A 15948-nucleotide genomic window follows, 5' to 3' on the forward strand; every position below is an offset into this window, starting at 1 on the left:
GCCGGTGCTACACATAAGACCAGAAAGCAGATATAAATGCCTGATAAAATGTACATCAGCAACACATTTGTACCTAACAGCCTTCAGCACTTTGGGTAAAGAAGACATAATATCACATTCCCCAGCAGCAGGATCATGGACAGCTTGCCTAATGTTAAACTTGTGCATATGTGAAAACTGGAGATGGCAGATATAAGGAAAGCTGTGAAGCCAAAGAGAAAACAGACAGAAAATGAACCTCAATTACACTCTTGCCTTGCACAACTGAATGCTGAATTTGCTGTGTTGGCCCAAGGCTTTCGTGGAAATATAAGTGTTGGAAACCACGGGAGTCTGCTGTTGCCATTTTGCCTGTATGAACAACCCTATGCATACATGCACACCCATGTATGCACACTCCTCGCACCACATCCTGCCTTTCTGCCAGGAAAAAGAAAATAATCTCAAAAGCACATCAACTTTTAAGTGATGACACCTGCAGTTATTACAAGTTAATAGCTTTTAGGTTCTTGGAGATGAGAAATGGAAAGACTGAGAAACAGCATTGCATTTCAACACATTGGTGACCTAGGTCTGACGGCAGCATAATTTAGCTGTGGTCTGTGGCAAGGACAGCTATTTGTGGCAGTGACTGTCTACATACTCATCAAGCACCGACACAATGAGACTGCATTTGTCACTGGGATCTGTGGTCAAGACGGAAATAAAAGGTCTAAGAAGCTAAATAACCAGCTGAGTGCACAATGCTAACATGCACCGGTTTCTGTGGCTGGAGAGAAGCAAGCAGCAGTACAGCAGCCAGCACATCTGGGCACCCAGCAGCCAGCACATCTGGGCACCCACCAGCCAGCACATCTGGGCACCCACCAGCCAGCACATCTGGGCACCCATCAGCGTGGGCAGCCCAGCGCCTCCTCCAGCCCATGGCCGTGGAAAAACTGCTCTGGGCACATCTCCAGAGAGCAGCCCTGGAGCCCTGAGCTCCTGCCTCAGCACCAGTGATGCTCTGACCACCCCGCTGCTCTTCCCTCCCTTCCAGGCATTACAGAATTAGAATTACTTAGCTGCATTAGATAATTCCTTGGAGGACAATTAAAGCATCTCCCTGGTTTGCAATACAATTTTGTTTGAGCTACAGGTATGTAGACACTACCCTGCAAGAGGCTCTTTAGATATCACAGACAGACAAATACACACCCACCTTTAATAAACAGACTGGTTCTGTGGGCGGCCCACATTTAAAGCCATTTGGTGTCATGTGCACGTATAAAATTATATATATATACACCATATGTTTTATCATCACTGCGGCCAAAATGAGCCAAGGAGAATTTACTGAACACTCATACTGAATAATTTTTTGCCCCTTTTAAATAATTTAGGAGAAAGACGGCAAAAGGGTGGGAAAACAGTGGGTGCTATTGGCTGCCTCTCAAAGCTGGGGTGCAACAACCGTGCCCATATAGGCTCCGTGGCTGTGTGTGTCTGAACCATCCCTTAAACACTGAGGCTGGAATGATTTGTTCTTGAGTTCCTAAGGAAAGAGAAGCCAAAGGAATGAAGAGGAGGCAGCAGACGCCAGGAGCTGCCACCCCAGGGACACCGGGAGGAGCTGAGGGCACCGAGCTGCACCGGGGAAAACTGCAGGCAACACAGGCGTTTATCTCATCAGAGAGACGCTGCTTCTCCTTGCAGCACACAGCTTATATATAAGAATTTGGCTGGCACAAAATCCCCTTCCTTGTGTTTTTGGAGCTCTGCTCTCGCACGCCCCACAAAGCCCAAATCTGAGCGTGGTTTTGCTCCTCATCTCCCTCAGGGAATCCAGACCGGGCCAGCGTCTTCAGCTAAACCTTGACCGCCAAGTGATGAAGCCTAAGGAGCGAGGATCTCAATTTATTTGTGCCTGTGCGAAATTAAAACAACACTACTGGCTTTGCTGATATTTCAGTGAAACCAGGTTCTGGCTCCTGTATAACCAGATTTTTACATTTTGTTGGAAGGAACACCTCTTTCTCTTTTCGTTTTCCCCACTGAGCAAATAAGCTCCGGTCTCTGACTGTGCCAAATAAAATGAAGTTATGCATTGCTGGTCCAGGAAAAAAAATGGCCTAAAATTATTTTATCTAACAAAATTAAATTCTTATTAGAAAAACAACGGCCTGCCGGTGTTGAGATAATTACGCTGAGAAAACCGCTAAAGAGAACAGTTAATTGGAACTGGATAAATTTAGCTAGTAATACAAACAAGCGTATGTTGCCAAACGCAGATATAGGACTCCCTCATGGTCCCCGTGTGGGTTGGTGTGTGTGAGGGTTATTGGCAGCAACAGCGGCACAATAAATCACCATATTTCTAGAGGGCTTGCAAAGATTAATACAGTACAGTGCATCCCTTGGGCTGCGCCATGGCCATTTGCCCTGTTATTTTTCTTAGTGCTTTCAGACCTGACCTCTGCAAACCCCACGTTCACCTGCTGCCCAGTGCCAACAGGGGTAACTGCGGTTACGTCCGCATCTCGCAGCCCCCGGATGGTGTCCGCTGGCCCTCGCTCAGCCCCTGCCCTGGGGGCTGTGCGAGATCAGATGCTTTTCCAGCTGAGAAGGGCACAGGGGATTACGGCCTGGTTCTAAACTATAGCTGGAATTTGTGTCATATAATCAGATTGCAGACCGCCTCGTCATTACTTACTGATAGCTATTTAAAACCTACTAAGTCTCCCCGCTAATCACCTCCCCAGCCAGCCGGCAGATGTTCCACCGAGCATCGCTGGGCACAGCTGCTTTCTCCCAGTCCTTGAGAAAGACACCGCGCTCCCCCCACGAGCCTAAACGTGCCCCAGGTGTCCTCAGTGGGCCAGCCTGTCCCCCTGCGCCCCGGCTGTCACCCCACGCTAAGGGACGAGCACGGGGAGCGATGTGATGCAGCGCTGGGAACGCGGCAGCAGGCAGGACGGGCAGGGCGGGCAGATCCCCCGACCACCAAACCTCGCCAGCCCTGTGCCCCCACACCTGAGAGGGTCTGTTCTCCAGACTGCACGGCACCCGGGCTTGGGGGTGACCTCTCTCTCAAGGGATTGTGCTAATTTGATGTCTGAGCAGTGCATTCATGCTAATTAACGTTTGTAAACGGTGCAACAAGCATCTGTCACTCTGGTGCTCCAACACTCTTTGGGTACATCTGCTTTGCTTTAGCCGGTATTTAGCAGTGATTATGCAGTACGTTTGAATTCCAGCAAGATTAACGTTGAATATACAAACACACAGGTCAGTTCTGTTGCGTGTTACACAGCAAACCTGGAAATGTTTTGAACACACATACAAACGTGGTACCTACTGCCCAGCGGAGACATGGACTGGGAGGAAAGTGTCATGGGCTGGGACACAGCAGGAGAGCTGGAGCAAGAGAGAGAGGATGCAGGATGCTTTGGATGCACGAAGAGCAGAGGTGCCAGATGTGCACCTGAGCCTACGGATGCAGACAGTTAGGACCTGTTTGTTTCTCTGTTTTGTTTTGTTTTTTTCCCCCAAGACTTTGACAAGTAATTGTACTGCAAACTGCACTGCAAATCCTGCAGAAGAAAACTGCCTTCCTGACAGGTCACCTGTATTTGGAGACCCTACCCTAGCCACTTGGTCTATTTATATGCAGTGCAATTATTTTTATTGCATAGGCACAAAGAATGGATCAATAAATGGTTAATTCAAGGCTAAATCTTTCTTTTCTATTAGAAGACCAAACACATGATGAAAAAGCACAACCCAGTGACAGCAGAACTTGGATTCAGTGAGCCCTGAGGCATCTCTGCTATCTCGGAAAACCACTTTTTCAGATGAGATGAAGAATGGCTCTAAGTCCCTGCAGGACTTTGCTCCCTGGCTCTGACCGGTAAGATCAGTTTATCCTGTGGTGATTCATCCAGATTTTCTCAAACACCTTTGAGAATTAAAGCCTGAATGCCTTTTTTCTTTTCCCCCCAGAGGCAGTAATGGAAATAAATACAAGATACTATCAGATAAAAGCCTTTTCAAGCAACACTTTCTGCTGAACAGAATGACTTTGCAAACTGAGCCCTGAGGATTAGATTAAGCACCCAGTTTCTTTAAAACAACTCACAGTTGTACGCCCCAAAATAAAACAGAAGGCAGGAAATATATGAATCACAGTAAAAAACCAAGCCACCAGCTAGCAAAGCACACTCCCATACAGTCTGAATGAACAGACCGGCTAGGAAAATTAAATGAACCGCTGTGAAGGAGGCAGGGGTGAGATGGAGATGGAGATGTGGATGGAGAACAGCTCCACCATGGCCTGAGCCATCCTGCCCTGCACAGAAACACAGGCGCCCAGCCACCTGCTCCGACTTCTCAGGGCCGCCCAACGCCACCTCCTCACCTGTTCTGTCCTCTTACCATTGTCTGGGAGTCAGTTCTCACCATGGAAAAACCCACCCCAAAACAGCCAGAAACTGTCACAGAAATCCAAGTTTCTGCCTGCAACCTTCAAAGCCGACGTCTGAGGCTTTGCAGCCAAGAGAGGAACAGAAAGACAGGTTGCTCTTACTCATATCAGAGTATTTTGAGCTCACCTGAAAGTTGTTTGGAGATACCACAAAAACACCATGAAAATAAACTGTCTGGAAGCCTTTTCAAGTCACAACTGACATTTGCACAGGGAAGGATCCACTTTGAAAGCCTGGAGTAGGAGTCACAAAAGGAAAATTCGGCACAGTAGCTGGAAATCAGGAGCTGTGAACAGCACGTGCTGCTCATTTGGGTTAGAGGCTGGTTATTCTGACAAGTCATTAATCTCTATTAGACTGCGCCGCTGGGTACCCACATTTTAACTAATGTGCACCAGGAACAGCACAACTCCTTGAGTTCAGTTTGCAAAAGGAACAGGACTTTCAAAACCAGCAGTGCTCAAGAAATAGGTGGAATTTAGACAACTTTTGTACTCGTATCTATTCCAATGTGGCTGAAGCGTGGATATTTCACTTCTCCCCTGTAGCACTGGCCTGGAGTGAGGTCCCAATGTTCTCCTTGCCCTGCTCAGGATGAACAGAGACCAGAACACACCTGGAGCTGCTGCTCCCGGGACAGTCACAGCAAGGGGCTGGCACACGGGAAAGGAGAAACAGGCAGATTTAAAAGGTGGGGTTTGGCCTTCTTTTGGTATGGAAAATGGACCTGTTATTCTTTATCCATCCCTGCTGTCCCCCTTGCTGAGGAGGTTTGGAACAGCAGCCAAAGTCATGGCAGCAAAAGTGAATTAATCTCTGCAAAATGGAGCAAAAAGGACACCGGGGTGAAGCGGGGCTGTCACTGGCACAAGTGCCATAACCCCTCAGTGCAGCAAGGAACACACCAAGGAACGTCCTTAGGGATGTGGTAAGAGCCAAAATCAAAATGTCTACATTCGCCATCTTCTTCCACCCAAACGCCACCTCTGAGAGATCGAAGGAAAGACCTCACATTTCATTTCAATCAGAAAACGGTTTATTAAATAGGCCCAGTAGGAAAACAAATAATAATGGCCTCATTCTTTGTGAATGTTTGGACCTGACAGTGTTGCCAGGTAAGGGGTATCAGGTTTTGGATCTACACTCATCAGAATCTGCTGCTTGTGTGGTAGAAAGCAATTGCTTTTGTACAACATGTTTTCTGATCTACCTCATCAGGCTGCCAGGCCGTGGCAGCGAGCAAGCACTGCAGAAATGTAAAGGAACATATACAGTGGTGATTCAGGAAGAAATGAAATATTTTTAATAGACTGTTTGGGACAGGACAGAGCCCATGAATTAGCAGAGAAATCCCTGTTCAGGTTGGGACTTTTTCTGCGCTCGAGGACAACACCCAGGTAGATGTTAAACAACCTCAGTGATGCTACAGTACCCTACTGGATTCTGAAAATCATGTTAATCAGCCAGTCAGTCAATCAGAGGAAGAAATAACAGCTGTAAGAGAGGAAGATGACCAGGGGCTGACCCTTCTCCATAACATTTTCATTTACAGCCGTTCAGGAGAGCAAGTCCAGCGCTACAAGAGGCACCTTGGTCTGTCTCGAGCATCATGGTGGGTCGGTTGAACTCTGTATTTGGTCCTGGGAGAACTCATCAGCCTGTACCCTTGGGACTCAGTCGGGTTGATACTGAGGTGTCTGATCAAAGGGAAAGTGATGGAAGCCACGCACTTGACTCGGCATTCTGCTCTTCACAGGAGACAGAGATTTCTCTTTCAGCTGACACTCATCGACAGAAAACACAGACATAATTGTGCCTTCTTGTACTGGGGGAAGAAAGACACCTTTTGAAATGTCTGAGATGAAATTCTGCCTTTTCTCATGTCAGCGTCAGAGCTCCAAATGGAGTCAAAAAAGCATCCAAGATGAACTTCTACAGCAAGATTGAATGGCTTGGAGAGCTGTATATGCCCTGCGGGGATCAGACAACAGAGAAGAGTTTCTATGGCAAATTCAAGTGTGTTTGGAGAGCAGGAGCTGGTCTCAGGGATGCTGCTGCCAGTCTCCGCTAATGCTGGTGTGTGTGGTGGTCACCGCTCTAACAAGCACTCAATAAAGCAGTTTTGGGAAGAGAAACAAGAACACAATACCAGAGAATCGCCTAATATTTGCACCAGCTCTGCAGCCAGTCTGCAGAGGCGCCATTCTTCAGCAAGCGAACCATAAAGGCTGTGATAATTATCCATGTCAGGCTGCACCAGCCGCCAGCCTGGAGAACCTTTCCCGTCCCTCTGCCTGAGAGCAAAGAGCAGCCCATGTGCAGCGAACACCCTCCCGGGCACCGCGCGCCTCTGCAGCTCCCTCCTTCGCACACATCCTGGAGGTGACTTTAAAGGAGAAACTGCGCCACATCTGATCAGCGATGCAAACAGAGCAGAGCAGCTGAGAACCTGGCTCGCTCTATCGATTCAAACCTCACTCCTTTCAAAGCTTTCCTGCGCTGATGAGGATTCAGACGGTACCCTCCAATATGAGCTACTGAGGGAGATTTATCACTCTGTGGTTCCCAGCAGGTTCATACTTTCCCCTGGGCTACTGCTGACAAAGAACAACATTGAAGAAACTTAAAGCAACTCTATTTATTCTCTGTGCTCATACCTGTCCAGCGAGATGCAGCAGAGGTGCAGGATGGACGCCGTGGTGAGCAGGACGTCCAGGGACGTTCGGACCAGGCAGAACATCTCTCCGTAGATCCAGTTGTCCTGAACCAACTCGATGGCTCCGAACGGCATCACCAGCACTGACACCAGCAGGTCCGCAAAGGCCAGGGAAACAATGAAACAGTTGGTCTTGATTTTCCTGCAAGACAGATCACAAAATCAGGGTGGAGTAAATAGTTCCAGTGCAGCATCCTCTACGTATGGCCACAGATTTCAGCTTGTGTTTGGGTCTAATTGGCTCTGTCACACTGAAAGGTCCCCTCTAATGTACTCCTTGCTTTGCATGGTCACCCCTAGCTTGTTCCTGGGTTTTACAGCTGTATTTCCACTGGGTTCTCTGCATGAAAACATCTTTCTGCTCATGCAGAAGAGGCAAATAGATGCTCACAGGCCCCTGCATGTAGCTCAGCCTTGCAGCTTGCACTGAAGAGTTCAGAGTGGAGGAGGAGGATTTTGTTTTTAACTTGTAAATTGAGAAAATCCTTCCAGAAAGCACCGAGAAGAATCGAGACCGAAGCTGTAATTTTAACTTGAAGAGTACTTTTTAAATCATAACAATAAAATAGAATTATATCCATTAAAAATCCCACGCAGAATATGAATAGAGGCTGTTGAATCTCTCACTCTGCTCCTCACAGCTCCCAGGGGCAGCATCACGAGAGGCAGCAGCTCCTCGGGACCCCCCCAGATCACCGGCAGCATCTGCCCAGCTGTGGCACAACTGCAGTGGGACCATGACCTGTGTGGTGTCCTGATGGGCTTGGTTGGAAATTTGAGATGGAAAAGGGATAGCGGCCAACCTGCTTCTCCAAGGAATTGCTGCTTAGCTCTGTTTTTCACTGATTTATGTGTTTTTTTACACCGAGAGTGCTAAAAATGTAGCAGATAGATAACAAAATGATGCCGCCACCACAGTGTAAATCCAAGTGGGGATGCATTGAGGTAAACGGGAGAATCTGACGTCGCCGTGGTGCAATGCATGGCCACAGCCGCTTTTCATCGCAGCAGTTTGTGCCCTTAGCTGCAAACACAGGACCGTTTAAGTGTGGGTTCCCCTTGTGCCCACCCGCAGTTGGCCGGCTGGGGGGCTCACCTGAGCTGCCTGTCCCGGCACACGGACACCATCACCAGCAGGTTCCCCAGGATGGCCATCAGGATCACGGCAGAGATGAAGGTGAGCAGCACGATCTTCTCCGCGACGCCGAAGGTCTCACTCGAACTGGGGAGCACACACAAGAAAAGAGACAAGAAGCAACTTCCAAGGCAGGTGTCAGCCACAGGCTGCTAACTGGGTACCTGCGGGGATGAAAAGCCTCAGGAACAATGGGGATGCCGGGATCAAAGGCACCTTCACTGCCGAGCTGTAATTGTACCTGTCTAAATAAACCTTCACAATAGGCTAACGTCGCTCCGGGGCTGCATCTGTGAAACTAAATGTCAAACCACACACTCAGCAGCGCCATACAAAAGCTGTTCCCTTTCCTCCCAAGCGAGCATGGCACCACACACACGCTGGCAGAGTGGTAAAGAGGATGATGATGGTTTGGTTTATACAGAGCCAGGCGGAGTTAGATTTATATTTTGTCTTATCTAGCTTTGCCTGTCCTTCTGCTGTTCCTAAACAGTTCTGATCAATGTGTTATTTGAGCAGCTTGCATCCGCACTCTGCAGCGTGTACGGAGGGGGAGAGACACCCTCCTCATCCCCCAGCCCTATGGGGGTGAGCTGGCCATGGATGGGGCTTCTCGCTCCAGCATGCAGGACCTGGGGGCTGAGAGCGCTGCTCTTTTAAGGAAAGCCCCAGGATTTTGAGGCTGCCTGCTGAGAGGTCCCGGTCCCCTCCCCGCGGTGGGGACACTGCGCTACCCCGGGACAGGCCCTTGGCGTCAGGATGTGCAGGGACCTCATCCCACAGAGGGATATAGAGATGAGGAGTGAAGCATTTTGATTTGACGCGTTCCTTGAATGAGCTGCTCTGATCCTAAAGGCAAGGGGTTTGCACTTGGGCAGAAACATTTCACAGTAACCACTATGAAGCAGTAAATTCACAGGTGATCTCAACCGCCTGCTCATCTCTTGCTAGAAAGCAGCTGTGCCTACATAGGACACCCCCACAAATGCCAAGGCTGTCGCTTGCTATTGCCAACAAAGGGATGGCCCCATCCCCAAGCTCTTCCCATTGCGTCGCACCCCTTCTGTCCAGGCGTACCCCCCCCTGCTGCTGCCGTCCCAGGGGTGACAGTGTCCATGTCCCACACAGCAGGGACAAGCCGGGTGCCCCGACCCCCAGCGCACGTTGCTCCCCACGACACGGGCACGGGAGGCTCTGTGGGACGGGAGAGGAGGGAGCTGGGAGGATGCTGGAGAAAAGGGCTCTGGAGGTGGAGAGAAATGCTGATTTTCACCGTGCAGCTAGGACAGAAATAGCTGCAGACACCTCTGTGCTCTTCCTTAGCAGCAGGATTTTCTGCATTGAAAACTCCTACAGCCTCAAGGAAGTTATAATTCAGAAGTTATAACTGGCCAAGTTCGGTGCTTTGAGGCAGAAGATTGACGCTGAATTTCAGCTGAGTTTTGCTAAGCAATAACACCCAGAGCGCAGGGATGCGGTTCTGGGTGGAAGGGAGATTTGTCCTTGCAAGGTGAGTATTTGCCATCTCCTTTTCTAAGAAACCCAGATGTTTTCCTCTCATTTGGGCTCATGAAGAAGGACAGGGACCATAATGGCAGGGGAAGACTCAGGTCTGCTCGGTGCCCCCAGACATTTTGCTCAATGAACAAGCTTATTGCCCAGGACAGAGACCCCCCCTCCTCCAGCCTCTCAGCTCTGCAAGTGAACAGACACTGAAGATGATTCCCCACCACAGCCCTTCTTCGGTGCACAGAGATTTTGAGCTTTGCTCATCAAATCAATCTCTGCAAATGCCAAAGGAGGCCAGCACTGAGCCACACTCCACCAGATGTTGCCCTGCTTGAAGACCAAAGGTGCTTCAGCCAGGAACCAGAGTCACATTTTAAGGCCACATTTCCCATCTGGTGGGCACAGGCAACCTGAGGCCGGTGGCATCTGCAGCATTTGACTCGGCTGCCCGCAGCCCAGGGCTCTGAACAGAGACCAGCAGGTCAGAAACACACTGGCACACTTGTTAGTGGAGCACTCGCTGTGATAATAGTTCCAAAAGTGCTGGGGAGATCTCTCCAAAGAGCAGTTCTCTCATGCCATGCTGCATCGCTCCCCCGGGGAACATTAAATACGCATTCGCATCACTGGGGATGCAGGAAGAACATTCATCTGGGCTATGTTTCCACACATCTACCTTTTGAATAACCTATCATCAAGTAGCAATATTTGTTAATTATTCCGTCTCAGTAATTTAAAGCTGTTAATAATGGAAGAAGTGGATATTGCTGCAAATTAAAATCAATGGTTTGCATAACATCTTTGATCAAATCTGAGTGCTCTGGCTTCCAAGCATGCTTCCCTGTTTAATAAAGCAGAGATTGATGGCTTTGCTATTATGAGAAAATGAGATTCAGATAAAATGATTGTTGGTTAGTAGGGATATAGAAATCATTTAAGGAAAAAGGCAAAATACTGATGTGGAATGAATGCTTAAAACCCATATATGGACACATCTAAAAGGCTCTTCTGTATAGTCAATAATGTGGAGGAAAAAAAAAAAGCCTGTTTTTTCAAGCTCAGTTTCTGCTTTCCTGTGAACACCCCAAGCGCTTTGGCATATTTTATGCAGCAATTAAACTGCACAGCTCAGCCGTGTTGGTACGACCATGGGTCTCAGTACACGTCCTGCCCCGACCCGACCTCCCTGCCACCGCAGGGGAAAAATCACTGATAAACAGCTCAGTGCTGAGAGCACCTTGGGCCCCACACAGACCCCCCTGCGGACAGAGAGGGGTGGAAAAGAGAGCGAGTGTTGAATAGATACGATTGTGCACAGCTGATTGAAAGGAGGCGGGATGGCCCGTTTCAAACCAGAGAGGAATGACCTGGAGCATCTCCTGGAGGCGGCCGGGATGTGGTGAGCACTTTGTAACAAGGGATGTGTGTGTGATTCTCACTGAAGGAGATGAAAAGCTCAGAGCAGTGCAGCCTAGAACAGCTTTCTTGATATAAAAGTGGCCTCGGTGGATGGGGAGCACCCAAAGGAGTCGATCTGCTTGGTTTTCAACTGAGCCACGGCTTTTCCCACTGTAACTCCAGCGGACATGATACTTCATGTAGGTCTTTAAGTACAAACAAGCCGTCATTTGCCTCTCCTCCTTTCTACTCCCCTGATTATTCCTAGGCATAAAATCAGAGGCTGAGTGTTAAACACTTAAAAAATCAAGATGTTATTTTATGAGTAAACCTAACAACCTAGAAACATGACAATGGGGAACGTTTTACTTGATCTATGGCTTTCCAGATGTTACATTCCTTTCAACCCTCACCTAAAAATATTCATCAGAAGTCAGCATTAGTCCAGAAGCATATAATTTCCTTTAATGCCTCCAACTGCCACACTGCCTGTGCCGCTTTGCTCCAGACGGTGCAGATGGCAGGACAACTTCTAACGGATTCAAATCAACTATGTTCTTCACTTCTGTTTTACAAACAGATTGAAATTAATTAAAGTATTGACAAGCCAGAAATAAACAGCGCTCCACATATCAAAATAACTCAGTCATATGACTGGTTTGAGCGTGGATGGTTTTGGTTTGGGTTCTTTTTTTAACCAAATAAACCGTGGTGGTGGCGCAGGTGGGAAGGGATGAGGTTTTCTGCTTTAAGGCTGGTTTGAAGCTCAGAAACGCTCTGCAAACCGACCTGCTGCCCCCATGGCGTGGGGCTCAGGACACAGGGTCGCTCTGGGAACAGCAGCGGCCCGAGCAGGGTCACCAACGATAAAACGGGACCTTCGGGTCACCTCCTCGGGACAAAGCTCCTGACAACATCGCTGGTCCTGGAGCATCATCACGTATCTCCTGGAGGCTGAGCGCTACTATAGCGCTTCAGAGCATTACCACAGTATCACAGTATGTTTGGGATTGGAAGGGACCTCAGAGGATCATCCAGTGCAATCCCCCCCGGAGCAGGAACACCCAGCTGAGGTTCCACAGGAAGGTGTCCAGGCGGGTTTGAATGTCTGCAGAGAAGGAGACTCCACAACCTCCCTGGGCAGCCTGGGCCAGGCTCTGACACCCTCACCGTGAACAAGTTTCTTCTCAAATTTAAGTGGAACCTCTTGTGTTCCAGCTTGATCCCATTACCCCTTGTCCTATCACTGTTTGCCACCAAGAAGAGCCTGGCTCCATCCTCGTGGCACTCACCCTTTATATATTTAGAAAAATTAATAAGGTCACCTCTCAGCCTCCTCTTCTCCAAACTAAAGAGCCCCAGCTCCCTCAGCCTTTCTTCATAAGGGAGATGCTCCACTGCCTTCAGCATCTTTGTTGCCCTGCGCTGGACCCTCTCCAGCAGTTCCCTGTTCTTCTGGAACTGAGGGGCCCAGAACTGGACATAATATTCTAGATGGGGTCTCACCAGGGCAGAGTAGAGGGGAAGGAGAACCTCTCTCGATCTACTGACCACCCCCCTTGTAATACACCCCAGGTACCATTGGCCTTCCTGGCCACAAGGGCCCACTGCTGGCTCATGGTCATCCTGTTGCCCACCAGGACCCCCAGGTCCCTTTCCCCTACACTGCTCTCTATGCTGGATTGTTCCAAGCAGCTGATAATACTGATTAAAATCAATTGTCAAGATGAGGCGAAGAAGACAGGCTATTTAAATGGTGTTAAAATTGCCGTGTGTGGGCTGCGCAGGTGATTGGGACGTGTGGGGAGCGGGTTCGTGCCAGCGTTGCCAGACACTGCAGGACCTTGGGAGACACTGAAGCTCTGGCTTTGTGGCCACCACAGCTTAAAGCAGCAGAAGTTCTTGCCTTTTCTGCATGGAAATCGGATCTGGGGCTGCAAACTGATCCTGAACAGTGCAATGCTTTATGAGGATCTTCGTACGGATGAAGGTCGGAAACCTCCAGAGAGACACAGCGGTTTGCACAGCTAATGGGAAACGTGTGGCAGAGGTAGGAAACAAAGCCAGACCCAAGGAGTCTTTGGGCACAGCCTAAACTTAGGAGCCCTCCTCCTGCAGGGAGGTCAGACGGGAGCCCAGGAGTCACGTCTGTCTCTACCATCACAAATCCTGGCTCAGCTCCTGCCCCAGCAGCAGACCAAGCGTTACATAATGTACACCCACACAGGAAGGGATATTGTGCAAGTACAATCCTTAAAAACCATTAGACTGTCACCTAAAATATAGGCTAAAATTAACTTATGAAACAAGCCGTAGATGAAGACCACGGTATTTACAGGGAGCATCCACTAACAAGTACCACAGGAGAGCTCTTGTGCAAAGCCCTGTGCAATCACAAGTCGCAAACTCACACATCTACTGGGAATCTGCAGAACCTTGGCACCATGTTTTATTCCTTACAATATACTTTCCAGTTTCAAAATTTTACTCCCAATGCCCCCTTCACACGCTGAATATCCCCCTTTGATTTTCATGTAAACATAAGAATACTTCACAGATATGCAGCATCTACTTATTTTAAGGTTACTAAATACTCTATAGAATATCAAATCTCTGGCATTGGTAGGAACTTGGGCACACGACAAAGAACAGCAGAGATGTTGCAGCAATCATTTCTCCTTTATAAATGCTGAATAAACCCAAAGATCAAACATGCCTTTAATCAGAAATGTCTTGATCAGTTCCTAATTAGAATTGTTCCTCAAAAGTCAATCCACTGCATCTACCAAACTACACATCAGTTTAATGAAAAACAGAAGATGATGAAAGAAGCACAAAAATAAACCTGACCTTTGGTGTATATTCCATCTCAATGATGTGATTATCCTCTATTTTCCAGGTAAGTGGCTCTTGCCTATCTCATGTCATATGGAAATCCTAACCAGCGCAGGCTCTATGCTCAAACAACACATATAGCTACGCTCAGGAGATCTGATTTTGCAAAGCACCTTATTTCCCAGCAGCATTCCCATTGATTGTCCTTCATTTCCCTTTCATATTCTATAAATGTTGAGGACAGAGTCTAGTATGTACTTTCGAACCAGAAGGTTCGTAACTCAGTTGGTGTATAAAACAATTCTACTTTGCAGAGACATCAGTAATATCACCATTACACATATACATACAAATATCTCAAGTTTATTGCGGTAGTTTAGGAACAGGGAGTAACTTGACGCAGGTTTGTCATAAAACCTTCTCTGGCATGGGAGCGAGCTGGGAAAATCAAGATTTACACTCATGCTAAACATGCTCGGAGAGCTCCGATTTCCCACAGACATCTGTGTGCTGCCTCCTGCAATAACCAGGTGCACCGGGATCGATCCCGCACAGCCTGGCCTGCATTCGTTTCCCTGACACCTTATACATTTTCCCCAAAACAAACAAGTCCTGCCCTACCCACGCACATTTGCTTCCCCACAGATAACTCTTTATCGAAATACCATAACGGCAGTTCTTAGTCTTTATTGCTATTCCCATATCGAGTTCTCACTTTCAAACCAGGGAAAACCTTTGTCCCCATCTTTGCTGAAAGCCTAAAGGTTGCAAGACTTTGAAATCAAAAAGCACGAAGGTTTGCTCTTGCAAACAATATTTGCAGCCAGGGAAACACTCTTAACGGAGAAGTGCTCAGTCAACACTGGCAGAAGAGTCTTGGCCTCAGGTAGTATATTAACAGTATCCAGGCTGTGTACTTTTCCCATTGCTTGTTTTCTCCTTGGACAATAAAAGACAAATCCATCCATTGGCTCTCTAACTTCTAATATTTCCTGGATAGTTTCCCAGTTTCAAGAATCCGGAGGAATGAGAGAGTTTCTTGTTGTTACCCCTGCTAATGGAAGACTCGGCACAGACAAGATAATACGCTGATTTCTGGAACACATTTTCTGCGCAACACACAAACCCAGTTCCCAGCTCATTCAGACAGCAGCAGGAGGTACGTTCGCTTCTTTTAACAAGACAACATAGGGCTGTGTGTCCCAATGAGTTTTTAAGGCACAGCACAGCGGAGCTCATCAAGATGGGTTTTACCATAAAGACCAGAGTTTGGTAAAGCTATAATAGGTCCAGCGGTGGCAGCCAGAAACCTTCCCCCCCAGAGCATGTGTTCCTATTTTGAGTCTCGCTCTTATATTTAGGCTCCAGATAGGTGCAATTTCTAAGCAAGGGCATGGAAAGCCCTTGATTCAAGAACAGAGCACTGAAATGTCTTGTTTTATTTAAACCTCTTTCTAGGTCCCCGGCTAAGCGCATGTTCTGAATGATCTCCACAAAGGCCCCATCACATTTCTCACTTCGAATAAACAAGAAAGGATGTCAACCCGAGCCAGCAGCAGCACAGAGGAAAAGCAAACAGCTGGGACCTCTTCACAGATGGGAAGCGCAGATACTCAGCTCAGATGCAACCCGGACCCCAGCCAGGAGTCACCACCATTCCTCCAGACCAGCCCAAGGAGCTCTGGGAGCATTTGTTCCGTTGCAATTCCAAGACTCCTAGAAACAGCCGTTCCTGGAGATGACAGCAACGCAAAGGGACAGACATTCTTCCCCACAAGGGAGTGAAATGACCTCGAAGTCACTTGGTGACATCGGGTTACGGACTCTCCACTCACAGGTTCTATGAACTTCAAGTTCGAGCCATACCCGTGAGCTAGCGGCTGCCTCTCCCC

The 15948-nt window shown here is 48.2% G+C and overlaps 1 protein-coding gene across 3 annotated transcripts in view; it reads right to left on the reverse strand.

The window, feature by feature from the left end:
• Positions 1 to 15948, reverse strand: part of HTR4 (5-hydroxytryptamine receptor 4) — a 90602-nt gene that overhangs the window by 39202 nt on the left and 35452 nt on the right. For all 3 annotated transcript variants that reach the window (XR_010652327.2, XM_065849011.2, XM_071814621.1), the window contains exons 3-4: positions 8276 to 8401; positions 7121 to 7321 (exon numbers count right to left, since the gene is read on the reverse strand). Coding sequence is in view for 2 of the 3 variants with exons in the window: in XM_065849011.2 (XP_065705083.1) it covers positions 7121 to 7321; positions 8276 to 8401 (327 nt within the window). In the remaining variant the exon portion in view is untranslated. The remainder of the gene's footprint in view (positions 1 to 7120; positions 7322 to 8275; positions 8402 to 15948) is intronic.

The sequence above is a fragment of the Patagioenas fasciata genome, chromosome 14 (assembly GCF_037038585.1).
Source record: "Patagioenas fasciata isolate bPatFas1 chromosome 14, bPatFas1.hap1, whole genome shotgun sequence".
Classification (NCBI taxonomy): Eukaryota; Metazoa; Chordata; class Aves; order Columbiformes; family Columbidae; genus Patagioenas; species Patagioenas fasciata.